General features: G+C 31.1%; 2 protein-coding genes across 2 annotated transcripts; one reads left to right on the plus strand and one right to left on the minus strand.

The window, feature by feature from the left end:
* Positions 1-4,016: 4,016 nt before the first annotated feature.
* LOC145068394 (putative trehalose-phosphate phosphatase C) lies at positions 4,017-10,118 on the plus strand. The gene is made up of 9 exons (XM_079015355.1): positions 4,017-4,079; positions 7,504-7,552; positions 7,678-7,839; positions 7,942-8,082; positions 8,195-8,392; positions 8,519-8,575; positions 8,672-8,773; positions 9,619-9,846; positions 9,923-10,118. The coding sequence occupies exons 2-9, from the start codon at positions 7,532-7,534 to the stop codon at positions 10,088-10,090; spliced, it is 1,077 nt and encodes a 358-aa protein (XP_078871481.1). The 5' UTR covers positions 4,017-4,079; positions 7,504-7,531; the 3' UTR covers positions 10,091-10,118.
* Positions 10,119-16,639: 6,521 nt separating this feature from the next.
* Positions 16,640-22,681, minus strand: LOC145066613 (uncharacterized). The gene is made up of 3 exons (XM_079013905.1): positions 22,598-22,681; positions 17,612-19,949; positions 16,640-17,532 (listed from the first exon to the last, which is right to left on the minus strand). Exons 1-3 carry the CDS (start codon positions 22,679-22,681, stop codon positions 16,640-16,642), a joined length of 3,315 nt encoding a protein of 1,104 aa, XP_078870031.1.
* Between the last annotated feature and the right edge of the window lie 1,426 nt (positions 22,682-24,107).

The raw sequence follows: 24,107 nt of genomic DNA on the forward strand, positions 1-24,107 counted from the left end.
TGGTAAGGTATCGATATTTTTTTTTCCTAAACCGTGTACCATACCAATTATAGTTGGTATAAAAAATTTGCTACCAGTATCGTACCAAGTATACTTGGTACCAATACGTTTGGTTACCAACAAGTTTGTTTGGTACAAATTGGTAATGATATATACTAACTTCTTTTAATATTATATTGTAATATTTAACAAAGACATCACGTAATTTTGATGTTTAGTAAAGAAACTAGTTATATATATATATATATATATATATATATATATATATATATATATATAGAGAGAGAGAGAGAGAGAGAGAGAGAGAGTGAGAGAGAGCTAGGTTCAAATGTGAATTCACATCTATTGTGCGGATGTGTGTACAATGTAATTCTGTGAGAATAAAAAATAAAATATGTTATTTAATATTGTAAATACGTTCAATCTTACATACCTATTGTCATTATTACGTATTCTTACTAATTAAATCGTCTATAAGGTTATTATAGATTCTTTTATTATTATTCTCGTTCTATCAGAATGTGATCACAGTGTTTACTGAGTTGTATTCTATAAGAATGAAAATGTGTGAAAAACGATGTGTGAGAAGAAAAATAAATAAAAATTAGTGAAAATGCATGAAAATGACAGTAGTTATGTGAGGTTGAATGTTTTCACATTACTAAACAACATACTCTTTTAGTAATTCTCATAGAATAGCATTGTCCACACGTCCACACAATAGTTGTTCATCCACATTATAATTTAGCCTTATATATATATATATATATATATATATATATATATATATATATATATATATATATATATATATATATATATTGAATTGGTTGGTAAGGTATTACCATAATATTCAAAATTTTGTATCATTACCGTACCAAGATTGCTTAGTTGCTACGCTACTACCGACAAAGAATGTTGACTACTAAATATATTGGCTACCAACGTTTTTGGTTCAGCTGGTAACTTGTTGGTTAATTTTTTGTGGTATAATTTTGTGGGCCCTTATTGATAATATATAAACTTTGATGTTTATATTTCATATCGTCAATAGTAAATTACAATTTTGGTCCTTATGGTTTAAGTATATTCGTACTTTTGATCCAACCTTTGGAAAATTTACAAAACGCATCCTTATGGTTTCCAATCTTGCAAATTTGGTCTTTGATCCATATAGATAGACTATAAGCCCATTTCTAATTTCTTTTTCTATTTTCTTTTACTCAATTATAAATTTTGATAATATAAAAAATATCCACCATACCCACCCAACCTTAATCCCACCCCACCACAACCCATCATGTTTATCTCTCTCATTCACCATCAGAAACATCCCTGAAGTTTAGTCGTCACCGCTACTTCATCTCCCACCATCATCAATCAACACCAACACAAGAAAATCAAAACACATCTATTTCAGTTCGTCTCCTTTATCTCAATATGGACATAAGGAGATTCAGTAGTGGTGATCATGGCTGGTGATTTTTCCAAGAACACAAGAAGATGAGAACACATGATTTTTTGCCAGTAAGTACCTTCCTTCTCATCGACTCCTTTCCCTGTCCCCTTTTAAAACCACCTATCACCATCCATTTGCCTTTGATTTGTCACTAGCAGATCTGATATATCCTGCTACTCCTATTGATTCGTCGCCTTCATATCTCATAAATCCTCCATCTCCCTCTTCAATGTCTCAAACTTTCTCTCTCTTTCTCTCTCTCTCTCTCTCTCTCTCTCTATATATATATATATATATATATATATATATATATATATATATATATATATATATATATATATATATATCACTCCAGTGACCTGTGGATATCTCATCTCCATCGCCAATTTCTATTTCAACCGAACTAACATACCAATTATGATAAATGGCTCATCGAATCAAACTCACATTGTCCGACTCCGAAACTATCATATCCTCGACACTATATCAACCATCTTCGCCATCATATTTTCATCACGTTTTCCCCAATCTTGGTGACTCCGTTGCTTCCTATAGTAACCAAACCCCCATCTGCTCCACCACCGTCAATCTCAATCATCTACCAATACTATGATTCTATGTTGATTGGGAAGAAGAAGGAAGAAAGAAATATGGGGTAGAGTGGCACTCTTGAACGTGGTGAAAGAAGAAAGGGAGAGAGACAGTGAGGTTGGGATGGAGGGTTAGGGGAGGTAGGCCTAAAATATATTTTATATTTTTAACAAGAGTAAAATAAATTATAAAGGGCAATCCGGCAATATAGTTTATTTATATGGATCAAGGACCAAAACTGCAAGATTGGGAAACTACAAGGATGCGTTTTGTCCATTTCCCAAAGAGTGGACTAAGAGTACGAATCTAATTAAACACAAGGACCAAAACTATAATTTACTCTATCGTCAGTTATATGTTGTCGGCGTGTCTTTTAACTTTAAAGTTGTAGTAACTCATATAATCTTTTATCAGTCAATGGTGGTCAACAAACCCAAATCTTGACAAATTAATGTCCAACCAGTAGACAATCTCAACTTAACAACCTTTGACAAATCAACGCACACCTTAATACATTTACACTAAAAACATGACAATCTTTAATGGAATATCTTCACGACAATGACAATTCAATGCATTGTGTTTTTTTTGTTGATTGAAGAATGAAGGATTAGTACGTTAGTTGAGATCCCATCAGCCCTTCACCTAGGTGAGAGTAAAAAGAAAGATAGTTAGGGGATCTTTTCTGTAAATTATTCTATTTAATATAACAGAACACTAAGAATTTTCTTATTACAAATTAGACCCTTATAGTTTGAAAAATTATTTAAGTTCTCCATGAAATCCCCATACTCTAGTTATGAAGTTATCAATAAGTTTGATATTGTGACACAGTGTGCACTCTTCCACTTTCCTTTGTGTTGCTATCTTTCTATAAAGTTAATCAACTTGTAGCTCTTTTCCCTTTAACATGGTGTTATGCTTTCATTGTTAGAAAATAAACCAAAGCACCAGACAAATAAAAACTAAGATGTTCAATCTTGACAAAAATGATCGAAAATAACCAAAGTAAATAAATAACATTACTTTATAAAGTTTTGGCACTTTAAGTGACACGAGTACTGGATCCAATGATTCGTGCGCAACCTAATAAGCATGATGCCAAATATCGTCGAACTCATAAAGAAAAAAAAAACACTAATATTAAAAGATATAATGAGTAACATATGAAATGTATGCAACTCACGGACTCATCATAATGCTATTTTATTTGGTTTTGTTTCAACTTTGACGTGTGATATAGTTAACTTGACGAATTATAAATGAAGAGCACCACACTCAAAAATCAGTGACATAATTTACTTACACTTACGAAGCAAATTTCTAAGCCTTATGCCAAATTTCACGGATATGTACATGACTTTAAAACTAATAATATACCATCATTAACATATATAATCAATAGTGTCATGAGCAACATATATAGTCTATATTCAAACTTACATTTAAATGTACAAGCTTCCATTTTAAGATCACACTTTGCACATTTCATAAAATTGGTAAATATTGTAATAGTTGGCTTGTCTTTACCAACTTTTTTGTATTTTTGTTCAAATAAATTGTCTAAAGTTATAGGAACTTTTATGTTAACAATAAGATGTTGTTTTATATATTTTTTACTGCATCTGGTAATATGTTGTGTCAGACTCCGTCTAATTTATTTTTATAGCGTCTGATATATTTTTTATTGGATCTGATAACAAGAAGTTGTGTCTAATTCAATCAAATGTTACCATCAAGAAATTGAAATCATCTTATAATAATCAAATTTAAATATAATAAAGCAAAATAACCTATAGCTTATTTTTAATTTTATGTATTAACCAATTGAAAATATAATTTCGGTAAAAACCAAATTGAAAATATAATAATAATTAAATGTAAAAGTATCATTAATAATTTCCGTAAGAGCCCATGCTATCTATAAATACCCATTCCGCTCACCCTTTTCTTCTCCTTCCTAAAACTGCTCTCTTTTCATATTTCCTCTCAAGTTCTCCGTAAATCCTTTCCGGATCCTGTACAACTGGTAAGTATCTCTCATACATTAATCTTCGTTTTTTGTTCAATCGTTAACGAATTTTTGCGCTCAACTTGCTTATGAATCTTTTTATCAGTGTGTTTCTCATAGCATTCAATCATCAATGACGCTTTATTGACTCCGATTTCACTCTCTGTTTCATCGTTTTTATTTTTTGTCGCATATACGATAGATTTTTTTTTTATCGGCTGTGATGGCCGTTGTGTGCACGAATTTCTACGGCGTGTTTCCAGGCATTCGCCGGAAAATCTAAAAACGGAGAGAAAATCGGTGGCGCTAGTTTTTCCGATTACTCCTCGTCTTTTTCTTAGCGACAAATCAGTAGGTTATGATTCATGAACATACCAAACGAAGCAGTTCGTTGTTCGTTTTCTATTTTTCCATGCGATAGTCACATAGCTCCATTTAAATCCAGCGCGTGCACTTCACCTCCACATCAAATGTACTCGATATATTGAAAACAGGTTAATATAATCATGTTCTTAATATTAAATATGAAATAATGGTTTTCTTACGCTAATTATTTATATAAAATTGTAATAATTTTAAATCATATTATATTATATCATCTATTAATATCGTATTATTTAATTATTGTTACTAAAATCAGGTGTGAAGAAAACTAAATATATATATTTCCATTTAATATTATGTTTAATGTTATGATTAATTAATTTATAAATTATTTATTTGATGTTTTTTTTTGTAAGGCAATGTAATATAATCTATAAGGTTATATTATTTTAAATATGATTATTGTTAATTAATTTAAAGGCAATTTATTTGGAAAAAAATTTAGTTAATTTGACATATCTAAGTAGTTTTATATTTAAAAGATTTAAATGTTTTAAACTAATTTAAAATAAATTGTTTTTGAATATTTTTAAATTTGTTTGATATTTAGATTTATACTTATTTTCTGACATAATATTTTAAGTATATTATATTGATAATTTAAAAAATATACCATTAGTATGATAATATTTTATATTTAATAACATATTTAAATTAATAAATATATATTATAATGAAATTTGAAAAGTTTGAGAGTTTCAAATGAAAGAAAACAAATATGTATTTTATAGTATAATATAGAAATATAGATCTAGATAGTAGTATCATTTAAAGCACACACGATGATATATTGTTATTACCATATACTTTGAAAGATATTGAAAGTTATTATGTAATTTATGAATATAATTCATGTAATAATAATACATAATATTACCATTTATTTCAAAGATTAACTTCTACGCTTATTTGCACTCCAAGCTTGAGAGATTCTAATTAAAAGTTGCTCATAACTCATGAATTAAGGTTTGTAATTCACAATCATAATACGTATAGAATAAGATATTATGTTCTTTTTATCTCTACTTTGTTTGTTTGCTTACTTTTTTAGAATGTGACTAGGTTTCCAAGATTTGTTTACTTTAATGATTTGAAGGTAAAAAGGTTATGCTAGAATAAAATTCATTGATTTACACTGTTATTTTCTTATATATATTTATATACATTAGAATCTTGTGATACTTTTATTTACTTTTAATCTAATATTATAGTTTAGGGATCATTAGAAATTTAATTTTTGTTGTGAAAAACTTGGACAATTAATGACCACATATATATACATAAAATATGTAATAATTTAATATAGTTATCGAGTTTACATCCATTGTTCCTCGTATAACAAATAATTGTTTACTACTCAAGATATTTATTTTAATTTTTATAATTAATTTTGGTAGCATCCCAATAAATACGTGGTAACTCCGAAGTTTGTGTGAGGGATTTTTTTAGCTTCTTTAATAGATGCTTCTGACCTTATATTTTTCTATTGTTTGCCTTTTGACAAACTTGGCTCCATTGTACATAACATAATTATAGCTCCACTTTTACCTTTTTTTTCCATATGCAATTGTATCTTTACACTATTTTTCTTACCTGTTTCAATTAGTAGAATTTGCTTTAAATTATTTATAGGCTTTGTTTTGTGTTTGATTCTTAGGCTATTTATTATACAATGAATTCTTAACATACACGAATGTAGGTAGACAATAATTTCACTTCAGTTCAATTCGTAGAACACAACCAATAAAATACATAGGGTCAATAATTGGGGAAAAATAAAATAAATTCTTAAAGAAGTGTATTAAAATAAAGAGAACCCCTCCATGTTGCAGTTGACAGATCTATTTGAATAATTGAACAGTAATATATTGTATTTTCTGAAGAAATACAATACTATTGCCTCATAAATTTAATATTGTTTCATTTTATATGATATTAAAAAGTGAAGTTATGTTTGTTTATCATTAAATATTTTCACTTGTATTATTTGTTTATGGGAGGTTGAAAGAAAAGAAACACTTGTTTGTTCTTGTGGTGACTTGGTATAGTGCAAATTTAAAATTTTATTTTAAACTATAAAGGATCTGAACACCGACTTTTAAGATTTGATGTTTGGATTATAAAACTAGAGTTCAAATGGACCTTTTTTCATTTTTCTTCATTTGTGTCAGTTTATAGGCCAGAGACTTGCATCCCACTTTTCACGCGTCTTTGAATGCGCGTGCACATACTCTCCTCTACTAATTTACATATATTCCAAGCAGAATCCCATATACAAGAAAATGCAGATCTTTCATCAAAAGTGATTTTGTGGTGCAATCTAAGAAACATTTTTTATTATTCAATTCATAACTTAATCATGTTTGTATAAAACTAAAATTAATAGTATTTTTTATTTATACGTTATTCGGTCTAAAAAAATTATATCGTTTTATCATCATATTTTACACTCCTAAACGAATGATATTTTAATCAATGTAGTGCATACTCCACATTCCATTTCGAAATTCTTTTGTCACTACCTCACGTGACAAAAATTTATATCATTTGGTATCTGAATAACGTATAGCTTTTTTATTACTTTTATTTTCCTGGGTGCTAAGAGTCCGATGGATTCGATGGATCTGTGGGTGTAGCATGGAACATATATGTTGACATCCATCTCCCTTTACGTAATATTGTTATTTAATTTTACCTTTTTTAGTATTAAACATGGAAATCATTATCATTATCATTATCATTATCATTAACACTAAACAATCTTTAAAGTTATTTTTTTTTTTTCAGATACCATTAACCGATGTTTATAACTTTTACATAATAATAATTTTTGACTTAGTCAGCTTGTTCTTGTTACTTTCCCATGCATGCGTGTTTTGTCATTTTAATAATCATTCTAATGAGTGTTTCTTTTTGATCCATGTTGTGGTGTGTTTTGTCATTTTAATAATCATTCTAATGAGTGTTTCTTTTTGATCCATGTTGTGGTGTGTTTTGTCATTTTAATAATCATTCTAATGAGTGTTTCTTTTTGATCCATGTTGTGGTAAATTAACAGTACACAAGCACAAGCTAAGAAAGGGACAATGGTTGGGTCCAAGTTCATGGTACCTATTGATTTCTTCTTATTTTTCTTACCCTTTTTAATTATAACACTTTTTAGTCCTTACTCTTTTGTTTATTTAATTATTTCTGCCTGCTTAATTTCTCCGTATTGTTTTCAATATAATAGAATGTAGCAACAAAGCTTTATGAGGCAACAGGAATGCAAAGATGGCTACCCACAAAACCACAATCTGAATTCATGTCTAAATCCAGACATGATCATGTCGATGGTGGCTATAATATGCCTAATGAACCAATCACAATCGACCAAAATTACATTTCTTGGTTGGTAAGTCACTTCATAATTCATATCTTAATTAATCTTATTTTGGTATTTCATTATTAATTAAAGATTTTGGGCACAACTTGGTTGTTTAATTTATATATATAGAAAGAACACCCTTCTGCTCTTACCTCATTCCAACGAATGATCAATGCATCAAAGGGGAAACAAATAGTCGTCTTCTTAGATTATGATGGCACATTGTCACCCATCGTCAGTGACCCAGAGCGTGCCTTCATGACTGATCAGGTACTTCAACAAAATAATTAATTAATTGAATTTAACCCACTTTTTAAATTCATTAATTGTCTTATATGTAATTATAAATAATAATCAATTTGAACGTATAATTAATATCCAGATGCGTACAGCTGTTGGCGATGTATCGGATCACTTCCCAACAGCTATAATCAGTGGGAGGAGTCGCGAAAAGGTTTTTGATTTTGTTAAGTTAAAAAAGGTGTACTACTCAGGGAGTCATGGGATGGATACCATGGGACCCGCTCCCAAGAATGTGTCTTATGATAACAAGTATCTACATAAAATATCAGATAACGAGGTAATTATTACTATTAATTATTAATTAACGTATCTCTAATTTTTCTTCTATATAGTACTATATAATAACAATAGTTGTATGTATACTGACATAAAATACGATGTTCGTACGTATAATATTTGTTAGGGGAATGATTTCGTCGTCTTCCAACCAGCTCAGGATTTTCTGTCGACAATCGAGAAGGTACGATAAACATAAACAATTAACATGTATTTGCAAAATTGCTTCGATTCATTGTTCAACATTTTTATTGGTTTAATTGACTGACACGTGGCATAGATGCTAATCGAGGTCAAGGAGAGAACACGAAACATAAAAGGGGTGACTATTGAGGACAACAGATTTTGTCTTTCTGTTCACTACCGACATGTGAAGGATGAGGTATGCAAAAATCATCATTCTTAAAATCAATATATTTTTCGAGTAAATTACGTTTTTAGTTACTTGCAATTAGCCCGACGAGTTTTCTATTGTAATTTTAGCGATGGTTATTTTTAACGTTTTTATCATGTTCCAAAAAAGTGATTGTATTTTTAGGACTAAAATTGCAAAAAATCATTATACCTAAGGACTAAAAATAATTATTTTTTCTTAAGTAATAGATAGAAAACGTTACAAGAATTTCAAATTGGAAACTCCAAAATTACAACAAAAATTCTTTGGGACCGCAATTGTAGAAAACAGCCATAATAACTTGCTAAGGGACTAAAAATGTAATTTATTATATATGAATATAGTTTTGAGTAAAATTACATTTTCTGGGTCCTATGCATAGGTGATTTTTTCAATTTTGTTTTAAAAAAGTTATGGCAAATATGGTCTCCGTTTGAGATTTATGCAATGTGTTTTTGAAAGTCTAAAATAAAATAACTATGTATTTGAAAAAAAAAAGTTATAGTCATTTTACTTATAACATGGAACAAGAAAACGTTATTAAAAAAATGAACTAAGAACCAAAATTGGTAGAATATTGTTTTTGGACAAGAATTCAAATAAGGACCAAAATGACATGCATAGACCAAAATTGCAAAAAGCAGCTATTGATAGATAGAGGACTAAAAGTGTAAATTATTATTCTTTTTAAAGGTAGTAGTAGTCCATAGAAATTAACATATATATATATATATATATATATATATATATATATATATATATATATATATATATATATATATATATATATATATATATATATATATGTGTGTGTGGGGTGTACATGGGGGCAGGATTACGGAAGAGTGGAGTCGGAAGTGGAGTCGGTGCTTGCGAAGAATCCAGGGTTCCACGTGACGAAAGGCAACAAGGTGTTGGAAATCCGGCCGTGTATCGGCTGGAACAAAGGCGATGCTCTTAAGTATCTTCTCGACACTTTGGGCTTTCACAATTCCACTAGTAGTAATCATGTCTTCCCCATTTACATCGGAGACGATACTACAGATGAGGATGCTTTCAAGGTATTTATATATATACTATATGAAATTGAAATTGAAATTGTGAAGCTAGCATGCATTAATTAATTAATTAATTCAGGTTTTGAGGGAAGGAGGTATTGAAGGGTACCCAATAATAGTATCATCCACACCAAAAGAGACAATGGCTTTGCACTCACTTCGTAACCCATCGGAGGTACAATCCTTCCTGATGCGTTTAGGTCGATGGGGATTTAACAATGCCACCACCAACAATCATGGCCATTAACCAACTAGCTAATTAATATATATATATATATATATATATATATATATATATATATATATATATATATATATATATATATATATATATATATATATATATATATAATCAAAGTATATATGCATATAAGTCCCACCCAAGAGAAAGAAGATATGTTAATGTTAGTGGCTGAAGCACCAGCAGGACACTCTTTTTATGGTCTTGGCTTGTGTGCTGTTTTTTTTTCCTTTATTTAGGTCGAGTTGTTTTTCTAATGAATAATATGTTAATCCTCCAACTATATAACTACAGCCTTTTGTAATGGCTTTGGTTTTTATATAAATTATATTTTTATTATACATGTCTCCATCTCACTAAAACTTCTTAATTTAAAATCTCTTTACTCTTTTTAATCTGTTATAGACTAATTAATTATAAATTCTTGTGTGTTTCTATATATATGTGCATGCATGTAAGCATATTGTCACCATTTCTTTTGTTAAGGAAACGAACACAATATAAGCGTAAAAATTATGTTCTGCTTGATTACACTAAACATCGAATCAGCCATGGTTAAAAATAAGATCTTGCACAAAAAATAGCACCGTATGTTTGAATCAACATGATATGTGGAACTAGGTTAAAATATTGATGAGCATCATAATTGTTTGCCTGACATTATTTACATTATTTGTAAATAAGAAGTTGGTTGAATTTCACATTTTGGTAATATGGTAAGATTTTGTATTAAGATAAATTACAAATAAGTTATAGTTAAAGTTGATGATTCATGATGAGTTGTATCTAGTTTCGAAATCGTATCTAGTTTTGAAATCGTACATTATTATTTTCAATTCACACATATTATTCTTTTATGGACTTTAACGTCTGTAGAGTTTTATTATATATTCAAGTATGATTTACGTAAAACGTATATTTATAATGATATAAAACACATATTTTATAACGATCTTCAGTATCTTATAATTTATATCATATTGACACAGATTTATATTATTATGTACATATAAATGAGATGGTAATAAATGAACTTTGTAATAAAAGTTAAAAAAGAAAATTAAATCAAACAACTTAAAATATTTTCTTTTAAATAATTTGAAACACTAGTACAGAAGATGTTTAATAAAGAGGTTTATTTTATTTTTTGATGCGGTTATTCAACCACTTCAAAAAATATAGCATTATAAAACCGTCTTGTTTATTGAGGCGGTTTTTAAACCGCCTTAGAAAATGTACAAAACCGTCATATAAAAAGAGCTTCATGAATTATGCTTGTTTTTTGAGGCGGTTCTTAAACAGCATTAGAAAAACACAATTATTTTTTGATGCTGTTACTAAATAGCCTTAGAAAATAGAGTTATTTTTTTATGCTAAATAGAGTTATTTGTTACTAAATAGCCTTAGAAAATAGAGTTATTTTTTGATGGTAAATAGAGTTATTTTTTGATGCTGTTAGCCCTAGAAAATAGAGTTATTTTTTGATGCTAAATAGAATTAATTTTTGATGCTGTTAGTTTTTTGAGGCTGCAATACGAATAATGGCAACATAAAATACCATAAATCAGTTTTGTTGATGCTTACAGTCAACATCATTAGAAAATGGAACCATCTTAGGCAAAAAAAAAAAAACGCTCTATTAAATAGCACAATTTGGTTGCCATCAATGGCAGTAAAAAAAAATAATACCAATAAACAAAAAGGTATTACAAAATACTGCACCATTACACAAAAAACAATTAATTTATAGTTTAAATTTTAGTTATAATAAAACACAAAACATCCTAATGAATTCTTACTGAGTTCTTTTCCGACTATCATTCACCATTTCAATCAAATGCGGTATCAATTCTAAGACCATATCTTCAAGTTTATCAGGCGAAGCAAACATCTCCTTTTTCCAAAACTGCAACAAACAAACAAATTATATAAATATATATACAACTAGATAGAAAAATTGATATTTTAAATATATACTAGACACTTACTTTATTTTGAAAATCATGTTGAATGGTCTCAACAAACTCTCGCATGTGTTTAATCACTATATATCCACATTCCCAACTACCTTTTTGTTTATAGCACTACATTTAATTCCCAATTAAATATTTCAAACCACTTGAAATAAATTGATAAAAAAAAACAAAAAACATACCTTTACCGTTTCCCACTTATGAAATTGTCCCGGGAAAATTCTATTTATCAAAGAAGTAAAAATGTATTCGTCTGATTTCTTTTCATCATTTTTTGAAGAATCCAGAATATAAGCAGATTTGCTATTCGGACATAGGATAAAAAGAACCCAATGGTCACTACAAAAATAAAATATATAGAACAAGTAAGCATATACATGTAGTGTGTATATGTATGCGTATGTATTATGGAAAGAAAAAAAATACCCCTGTAAATATGGAGCAATAAAATATTTTTTGCTTTCATGATACGAAAATACTTCTTCGATATGTTCGGCGACAGCCGTAAACCTTATTTGCGTATCTAATCTTGCAATGCGTAACGAATCAAAAAAAGCGCATTCGGAATTGGGAGACCTAGAAAAACACCTATATATACTACACAATGTTAGTAAAATTAATTATATCTAAATGTTATTATACCATATTAAAAGTATAATAACTTACATCGCAAACCAATGTATAATGCTATAATCAAGCCAACCCCTTAAAAATAACTGTAACACCTCGTTATATAGGATGGGAAGTCGAACTTTGTTGCGATACATCCCTCTGGGTGAAAAAATATATGTGCCATGTGCATTCTTAAAAAAGTCTGCTACTTGAAAAGCAATAGCTTGAATTTTAGGACTTTTTTGTTGTACTTTGCTCAAGGATATATAAAGAGCATCATCTACACATGCAAATGGTTCGATTTCTGGTTCGGATTCGGATTCAGATTCTGGTTCGGGTTCGGGTTCGGGTTCGGGATCAGGTTCGGGTTCGAGTTCAGGATCGGGATTGCGTTCACGTTCTAGCCTGGGCCCGGACCCAGATCCGAGTGCATTTAAATCAATTTGTTGTGGATTCATAGATAATATCTAAAAACAAACATAAAACATTAGTACTACATATGATTGTATACAAACATTAAACATCTAGAAACAAACATAAAACAAGTTTTCTTAAGACTAACCATATCAACCAAACCACCTTGAAAAGGTTCATTAGCATCCATTTGATGATGATAAGGAAATTGGTTTTCCTCAAACTAAAATAACAAACAAATTGTTATAATATTAACAAATAAAACTAAATTAACAACATTTTATAAAAGTGAACCGGTCGACTATGACTACCTGTGGACGATAAAATGAGGTTGTGGTGTCATCAACGTGTATATGTGGAGAGGAGTGATTCGAGCCCATTCTTGTACCACTATTTGACTTGCTCGGTGTTTTGTTTGCAAGCTAAATAGATTGCAATATTTAAATAAAACTATATTAAAATATATTTTTGTATTTAAATAGAAATATACCTTTAATGCATATCTCGGCCACTAAACGATGCTATGAAGCAGATGTTTAACAAATTCAACTTCATCCGTTTGTGTTACGGCATGCACAGACAAGTTCTCATATATTTCTACGATCTCATCAACTTGAACTTTAACACAACCTTCATTTACTGGTTTTGAATGTATAACCGTTTCTGAGGTTGGCCATGCCATACCAGAAGCTACTTTCAACTCAGTATCAGCAACTTTTAATAGCAAATCACATGCTGTCATAACCTACAAATCATACAAAAAAAACTATAAATCTAATATAAGTTTATATAAAAACTATAAATATATTACCTCAATAGGTGATATTCTACCAATCGTCCATCGGACACACCATTAGATTCACGGAATGTTTGGTTCGTGTCGACCCGCGGTATCGATTTTCAACTTTTTTTCACATTCTTAAACAATCCACCCGAAACCTTGGTAGGCCCAATGATATTGGATATTGTCCGTGATCGCCCCCCGTGCTCGAGCCCCAAAAGCCTAACTAACGGATCTTCCTCATTTTGATAATAGCTCCCATCGGCTATCATATTTTTCTCTTCTCGTTCCTATATAAAAAAAGTACTTGGTAACATTTATTTACTAAAAATAATCAAAGTCTCATTATTTGAAAAACATAATTGTTACCAAAAATTTGAAATTTTCAATTGCCGTTTGTGGAAGATCATACATCTTGGTTTCTTTGTCTTTTTTTGCGAAAGACATTAAATACAACTTAGACATTTCATTTTGTATGCTTTCTAGAAACTCATATTTTGCTACAAGTTGAGGCCATATAATAGGTGCTTTTTTTTTCAAGACCCGGCCATCCACCTCGTCCTACGTGGTTTTGGGATTTCTTTTTAGCACTATTTTTTTTAGCTTTTGCACTTTTTGCCTACACACATATCAACAAAATTTTATTAATTATTTGTAAACATACTAATAATATTATCAATAATAATAATAAATAAACAATTAAAACATACCAAAAACTCAGGGGTAGTTTTTTGTGCAACGAATCTATCCCAAACATCGCGAGGTATAAAGGTATATACAGCACATGCATCTAATTCATTATTTACAAATTTTGAAACTAGCCTTGATTTAAAATTTGATGCAAGTTTAACAGCTCTCCTCTTCATATAATCTTTCATGTCATCAGACTCGATATTCCATTGCTTCTACAATTTCAAGACAAAAAATGTTAAACATAATAACTAACTAACAAATTATTCATATTTGTAATAAATTAAAATATAATACCTTAGCTTCCAACCATAAATCTTCAAAATATTTATCTTTAACTTTACCCGGATCTTCATCTATCGGAAACCTATGTTGAACATTCATGCCAAACCAAGACATAAATTGGGTTGACATGCCACCATTTGGGATATTATTATCACTGAATTTAACATTATACTCTTCAGGTCGATAATTTTTCTTGAATGCAGCAATACCACGTTGACCTCTTTTTCTTGTTATTGGTCTTACCTCATCCATTTTTATAACCTAACAACATTATACAAATTAAAAATAATTTTATCCATGATAAACACTAGAGTATAACATATTCCAATACAATAGTATATTACAAAAAAAACAAAAACATAATCCACATAAAAGTTACAGATCCAATAAAATTGGTAGACCCCATATATGTGGGCTAAATATTACATTTATTAAACAGAATAAAACATCTTCTCATATTCTAAACATATTCTAAAGATTCCCGACATCATATAGTTTGTTCTCATATTCTAAAGATTCCTAAATATAACCTAAAGTAATAGCGCTTTTTGACAAAAAGAAAATCAATACTATAGTCACGTGTTCATCTTATCATATATTCTAAAGATTCATCATCATCTTTTCATATTCTTCTCATATTCTTACAGATTCCTAAGGTATAAAAAGAAAACAAATCGATATATATACATACCTTATTGGACAAAGAAACTCGAAAATGCCAACGTATTGAAACCGAGGAGGCTTGTGGAGCGATTTAGGCGTCGGGGACGGCCGGAATAGAGGTCGGAATGGCGTCGAATGTGGATGTTTTACAGAAAGAATGGTTTAGGAATTCAGCTATGGAACACAGAAGAGGTGGCGCGCAATGAAAATTTTAGAAAGCTAAAACTAAAATTTTAGAGGGAAATAGATGATTTGGGGCGGTTTTAGGTTTTATGATGCGATTTGTGTGGAATTTGGGGAGGCTATGGAGGGTTTTTTGAAGCGGTATCCTGGACTATTAATTTATCTTTTGATGCTATTAAGGATTTTCGATGCAGTAACCCACGATCAAAAGTTTAAAAAAACGGCACTAGCACCTATATTTTAATGTGAGGTAGTAATTAATATTTTAATGTGAGGTAGTAATTAATATTTGATAAAATAAGTTGATTTATTTAATGAATCGAAAGAACGTTTTATTCTTTTTAATGGTAATTTAGACGTTCATTATTCCTTATTCATCCTGACGTTCCTCTCGTTCGAATGGTTGGTAATTTATTGAACTTTTTTTGATGCTTTTTTCTATTTTTTAATGCCATCAATTATAATCCCATAATTTTTTGATGCGTTACTATATTTTTTGATGCTATTTCTATTTTTTTGGTGTTTTTTGAGGCGGTTCTAGGATTTTTTTTAATGTTTTTTGTTTTTATAATGTTGTTTATCTTTTGATGCTGTTATAAATATTTTTTTAAAGCTATTTTGTATATATTTTAGGGCGGTTTATTTGTTGAGGCGGTTTTTGAAATTATAACTAGGTTGCCTTTTTCTGAAAGTGAATTTGTCCATTTTGTTAACAGAGCAAGTAAAAGTCTTAGTTGTCAAGTAAAAGTTTTACATTCTTTTATTTTATTAACAAAACAAGTAAAAATTTTACACTCATACTGATACATTTTAATGGATAGTAATATAGAAACATTGTAATTATCAAAAGATAAGGACCGTATTGTAATTACTCTTATCAATAGATAGTATTTCATACAAAAATCATGTAATCTCAATAATAAAAAATGCATAAGAAAAACCCCAATCATGCCCTTAATCAACATATGTCCCTTCAATGTTAGATCGTACGAATGTTGTGCATTCGACATTATCGTAATTATCAGGTTCAATACTGACCGAAAATGGTGGTAGATCATCAAAGTGATCGTATTCTTCCTCATCAACGACATTATCAACACCAACAATTCGTCGTTTACCTTGTAAGACGATGTGCTCTTTTTGTTTGCTCGGGTCTTTGACATAGAAAACTTGTGTGACATGTTTTGCGAGAACGAATGGTTCAGATGCATAGCCATTAGTTGTAAGGTCGACAAGTGTAAAACCATCTTTGTCGACTTGAACACCTGTACGGTTATTCACCCACTTGCATTTGAACACGGGAATAACGAAGTCAAAATAGTTCAACTCCCAAATATTTTGTATAACACCGTAATAAGAATCTTTGGCTATTCTTATCAAAGTATCATGATCCCGTCTGTCGAATTCGGTCGTTGATGCTATCATTGTAACTCCACTATTTTGCATTGTACTTTTTTGATCTTGATCTTTCGTGTAAAAGGTATACCCGTTAATGTCATACCCTTCATAAGATTTAACTCTACAATCTGGCCCATGTCCCAATCTTTTCACAGTTTCATCAACATTAGTTTCTGCTACCTTATTTTTCAGCCACCTTGAAAACTCTTTATTATGATTGTTTATGTACCACATTTGTTCCTTGCCCGGGTATTTCGACTTCAACATGTCCATGTGTTCATCAATGTATGGAGTAAGACATTTCATGTGTTTTAGGACCACTAAATGTGCAACTTGTAACTCTTCATAAGTTGGCATGGTTATTTTTAAACCGACTCGTCCCTTACCTTCAAGTCGACCTGAATGACGAGTTTTAGGAACACCAACACTTTCGACATCTTTCATATAGCCTATAAAAAAATAAATTATTATATTATATGTAATATATTATAAGTGTTTATAACTGTAATATATTATTAATAGGATTACCTTGGCAGAACTCAATCACCTCTTCAAAAGTATACCCTTCAACAATACTGCCCTCAAGTCGATTACGGTTCCTTACGTAACCTTTTAGGATACCCATGTATCTTTCAAAAGGGTACATGTACCGTAAGAATACGGGACCACAAGCCTTAATCTCTTGTACGATGTGAGATATCAAGTGAACCATTATATCAAAAAATGAGGGTGGAAAGTGCATCTCTAATTCACAAAGTGTAACATAAACGTCTTTCTCCCATTTATCCAAATCTTCTATGTCAATAACCTTTGAGTGAATGTTGTTAAAAAACAAGCAAAGCTTAGTGATAGAATGTCGTACATCATCTTGTAAAATTCCACGAATTGCGATAGGAATCATATGTGTCATCAAAACATGACAATCATGAGACTTCATTCCAAACAATTTACAGTCTTTCATCGACACAAATCTTTTAATGTTTGCAGAATAAGTTGATGGAACCTTAATATCATGTAAACATTGACAAAACTTTATTTTTTCTTCTTTGGATGTAGTATAACAAGCAGCTGGGAGATAAACACGGTTAGCACTCTGTTCGGGAGCAAGATCTTCACGTATCCCCATCTCGACCATGTCCTTTCGGATATTAAACTCTCTAGTTTTATGCATCATACCTAATAATAAGCATATCAAGCTCTCACATACGTTTTTTTCAATATGCATAACATCTAGACAATGTCTAACATCCAAATGTCTCCAGTAAGGCAATTCAAAAAAAATTGACTTTTTTTTCCAAAGGGCATCTTTATCAACACGAAATCTTTTTCCCAACACTACATTTATACTTGCAACTCGTGAAAATGCATCAAATCGTTTCCTCATCGTTCTGATCTCGATACTTCCATCAAACTCAATAGTTTTCTTCCTAAAACGATGACTCTTCGGAAGGAATCTTCGATGTCCCATGTATACAGTTTTTTTGCAATTTTTTAACCATATCGAGCTTGTTTGATCTTCACAAATTGGACAAGCTTTCTTACCCTTTGTTTTGTATCCTGACAAGTTACCGTACGCTGGAAAATCACTTATAGTACAAAAAATCATGGCCCGCAATTGAAAGTGTTGTTTCTTATAAGCATCATATACGTCTACACCCGAACTCCAAAGAGTTTTTAAGTCATCAATCAAAGGAGACAAATACACATCAATATCGTTACTAGGTTGTCTCGGCCCCTGAATCAACAACGACATCATAATGTATTTCCGTTTCATGCATAACCACGGTGGAAGATTGTAAATGCACAAAAGAACCAGCCACGTACTATGACGACTGCTTATGTTCCCAAAAGGATTGATCCCGTCTGAACTAAGCCCAAACCGTATGTTTCTCATCTCTTTTCCAAATTCAGGATACTTCTTATCAATGTTTCTCCACTGAGGTGAATCTGCAACATGTCTTAGTTTTCTGTCAGTTTCACGTTCTTCCGAATGCCAACAAAGTAACTTTGCTTCTTTTTCGTTTGAAAATAACCTTTTCAGTCTGGGTATAATAGGGAGATACCACAACATTTTAGCCGGTGGTCCATTTTTTGTCACATCATCGTCAACTTCATCCAAATCTTTTTTCCGTTTATACCTTGATGCACCGCAAAAAACACAATTATGTTTATTCTCGAACTCCTTTCTATACAACATACAATTATTTGGACATGCATGTATTCTTTCAACTTCCAATCCCATCGGACACATTAGCTTTTTTGCTTGGTATGTAGAAATGGGTAATGCATTGTCTTCCGGAAGAATGTCATGCAAAAACACTAATAGACTTGTGAAACTTTTATCACTCCATCCGTTTTTCGACTTTAAGTTCATCAACCTCAATACAACATCAAGTTTCATAAATTTGCAACCGCTATATAACGGTGTTTCTGCTTCTTCAAATAGGTCATGTAATTTTTCTTGTTCAACATCACCCATATTAGCCTCCATGTCATCGAACATTTCATTGAAATTGTCATTGGGATCATTTGACTGGTGATCATCATCAACAACATATGAATCTTTGTTGCATGTACTATTATTAATATGTAAATTGGTCGAGGATGTACTACAATCAAGTAGTGTTTCTCCATGTCTTGACCAACAAGTGTAATTAGGCACAAAACCATTTTGCAACAAATGATACTCTATTTCTTCGGTACAATTAAACGTTTTAAAGTTTTTACAAACGTTACAAGGACAACAAATCGATCCACTTCCTTTTTCTAAGCGATTTTCTTCGGCAACCCTAATAAAAGTTTGAACACCCTCTATATAAAATTGAGAAAAACGTGAAGTGTTGTACATCCAATAATCACGATTCATCTGAAAATTAAAATAAACATTCAAAGAAGGTAAATATATTGATTCTAAACAAACAAGTTATGAAAATTTTCACATGTTCACAGTCTACACTAACCAATTTAAAAAATATCAATAAACAATCATTTAATAAATAAATAAATACCTAGAATAAAATCAAAAGTACAATAAAATTAAAATTACCTTTAGTGAAGATAGCAAAACAATTAATAAGGGTATTTTGAGTTATTACGCATTTATGTTTATGTTTCATAAATGGAGAGAATCTTCATGTTCCAAAAGTTCGAAGTATGTTAGAGTTTACAGAAACCCTAAAAGACGGATATAGCTGGTTTTCATTTGATGCTTTTTTTTCAAAATATAGAATCAAAAGATAAAGATTTAATAATGCTTTTACAATGAAGTAGCACTAAAAAATCAAAGTGTTTTCATTTGATGCGTTTTTTAAAATATAGCATTAAAAGATAAAGATTTAATGATGCTCTTTTATAAAAGGAGCATCAAAAAATCCTTATTTAATGATGTTGTTACATGAAGCAGCACTAAAAAATCTTTTTTTGATGCTATTTATCTTTAACCGCCTTAAAAAATCTTTTTTTGATGCTATTTATTTTTAACCGCCTTAACAAAAGCTTTTCAGAATTTATCATGTGCTTTTTTAAAGCGGTTCTTAGATTATTTAATGCTTTATACATTTGATGAGGCGGTTTTTACTATCAACCGCCTCAAAAATAAAAAATGGGTCGCATTATTAAATCACTTGTGTAGTAGTGAAAAAATCATGATGCTATTATTGTTATGAAATGACATAAATGTTATTATTATAACTTTCTATTTTTTTATGCTTTTATAAACTAAAATAAAATGTTTTATAAGTGTTGTGTAAGATATATATAGAATCCAATATTTTTTCTTCAAAACAATTTTTATGGAGAAAATAGATTACATCATATATAAACATAAAGGGCACCAATATTGGATAATATATTAGAGTATTTTACATATATATTTCATATTATATTATATTAAACTTGTAACTAATAAGATTAAAAAAAAAAAAAAAAGAATAAAATAATATTAAAATTTATATGTATGAAACCTATATTTACAAACAAAATAAAAGGCGTTTATATATAAATAAGAAACTCTCACTCACAATGTTTTTCAAAAAAAAAAAGGTCCGATAGATGTTCTTAAATCGTTATATTATAAAACTTTTTTCAAGAAGGATCTCACTCATAAGCATCTTTTAGAAGTTTAATCGCCTGCAATTTGCAAAATAACAAAGCAACACCTTAATGATATGTAAATAGTAAGCTTTAAATGTGGAGACCTACTTTAACATTGATTACTTTAAAATGGTGACAACTTTATTAAAAAAAACGACCAGCAAATCCTAGACAAAAGACCCAAAATGCTACATCAAAATCAGACCGGCAAACAAGTGGTTACACCACCAAACAATCCAATTAAGGCTAGACATTTCCGATCTATATTCTGATGGGTTTAGGTCATAAGACATCCTATGTGCTCATACAAACCCTAATGCTTGGATCTAGGTTTCTCTATTGTACATGCTTTGAATCCAAAACTATAAACCCTAATTCTAGCATATGGAAATCGAAATTCACATGTAATTAGGTTTAAGAACATACCTTGATTGTTATATAGCAATAACAATCCAATTCCTCCTTGAATTGACCTTGGAATGCTTAGAGTCACAAGTGTCACTCCTCTAATGGCTTACAAACACCATAAGCAAATGGAGAAGGTATAAAGATAGAGGAGGGAGGTTAGAATTCGTCCTTAGGACTTCTTGGGAAGGGTTTTTTCGAATTCCTAAGCCCTAGGGGGTTTATATAGGTGTAAAGATTAAGGTTTTAGTCCTTATCCTTATCTAGTTGCTTGTCCACCAAGCAACCATAAGATAAGTCCTAGAAACCCTTATCCTAGTCGAATTCTAAGGGATTTACACCTCAAATTCGTTCACCATATATATAAGATAATCCTTACCTTATTTTGTAACTATCACATAATTACAATTCAGCCCCTCTAGTTTAATTAATTACACTTGATCACAAAATTAATTCTTAATTAATTATTGACCAATATTAATTAAACAAATATGATTTCTCCTTTAATATATTATTCTTATAACATATTAATAAATCATAATAACCTCTCTCTCTATTTATTTCTCCAATCAAGTTGCTTTGGTGAAGGCAACCCAAAAGGACCATGCACCATCGGGTCAAGTACATACCAAAATAGTTATGGACTTAGACACTAATCGAACATGTTCAACCCAAGGAAACATATGCATTTGCATGTCATGATTAGCTTAGGGACCGATATTGAGCAATTACGAAAAATAAACCAATATCTAGCATTCCATATAAACTAGAAGCATGGTTGGAGTCACAACATTTGAGGCCATGCTACATTTTTATTTAGGTACAACATTTTTGGCAATCAACACCGAGACCCTATGACCAACAAACAGAAACTACATTTTTTTAAAAGATATAAGAAATATTAAAACATCTAGCAAGAAGCTAGACACAAGAGGCTACAAAGAAGAAAATTTATGAAAACATGGTTAAAAATTCAAACTCTAAACTTCCAAAGCAAAAACACATGAAACGAAAAACACGAGCCTCATTTTCAATCACAATGTTGCAAATTTGACACACTAAAAGGTGATATGTAAACATTTTCTTGATGATATTCGCCATCGTGGGAAGCTTCCCCAACCGATTTTTTCAACCTAAAATATTTACTCTAATTGGGTGCCCGACTATTCTATTTACCTCATATGGATTGCATGTGCATCCATAATTAGGTTCCTTTTCAATCTAAGACCTCAATGATTTCGCCAAGAACATGTTAGAAGAATTGAGTTGTCATTTTCCATCTACAAGTCGTCTTATTTTAGGTTTCAAATGACTCAACTCGATCGTACTAGTCGATTTGTGACTCCTACGAGTTTGACAACTATGCACATGATGAACTTGAAGATTTAAAAGTTATTGATAATGATAAATGAGACTCTTTAGAGGAAGAATCGGGTGAGGAGAGAAAAGAAGGGACATATTGAAGCAACTAGGAAAAGATAAGACGTGTAGTTTAAGTTAAAGTCACATTCAAAGCTTTTCTATTGATGTTTCGGACAAATAAGGACATGAAAGAAAAGATTGAGCTTCATGGAGTGGAAACAAGGAGGGCTTGGTCCAGAAAAAGAATGAAAAAATAAGGTTAAAAGTAGGGATGAGCGTGGGACGGAACCGATACCGACTCGTACCGTTCCAGATTTCCTGAAAACCAAATTTGGTCGAAAGTCGATCCCGAATACCAAACCGAATTAACATCACCGGTACCGGTACTGGGAATGGTATCGGTTTTCGGTACCAATTCCCGAATTTCATGTATTTTGAGTACCAAGTACCATCCCATATTTTTACATTCGGTACGCTTCGGTACCGGTTCTGGTACGGTACCGGTACGAGATCGGGATTTGGACAAACTGTTCATCCCTAGTTAAAAGGTTGTTTGGTTTGATGGAATGTAATGAAATTGGGGGAGGATGAGAGAGAGAGAGAGAGAGAGAGAGAGAGATAGAGAGAGAGAGAGAGAGAGAATGGGAATCTATTTCCATCATATTCCAGTGTTTGGTTCAAAATTTTGAGATGACACTGGATTCCTAAATGAAAAAAAAATCCACCAAATGAATGGAAGTAAATTCCTTCAAAGTTTGGATGAAATTAATTAAAATTCATGAGGGAAAGTATAACATTCTCATATTACCCTTTACCACCACCACCATTCACCGCCATCATCGCCCAAATTACCGCCACCAATCATTGTCGTCGCCGCCACCACCATCACCACAGCTACCGCCCCCATCGCCACTTATCATTACCACCACCACCTACCTCTACCACCACCATCACCATCACTACCATTACCACCTGTCACCACCACCACTACAACCACCACCCATCGCCGCCACCACCGCCAGAACGTTACTGGTATCATTCATCACCGCTACAACCATCGCCACCATCACCCACCACGACAACCATCACCCACCACGACAACCATCACCGCCTCCGCCACTACCACCGCCATATGCTACCAAACACCTACCACCACTACCAGCTA

This window comes from Lactuca serriola, chromosome 8 (genome assembly GCF_051521515.1).
Source record: "Lactuca serriola cultivar US96UC23 chromosome 8, Lser_US96UC23_V15, whole genome shotgun sequence".
NCBI lineage: Eukaryota > Viridiplantae > Streptophyta > Magnoliopsida > Asterales > Asteraceae > Lactuca > Lactuca serriola.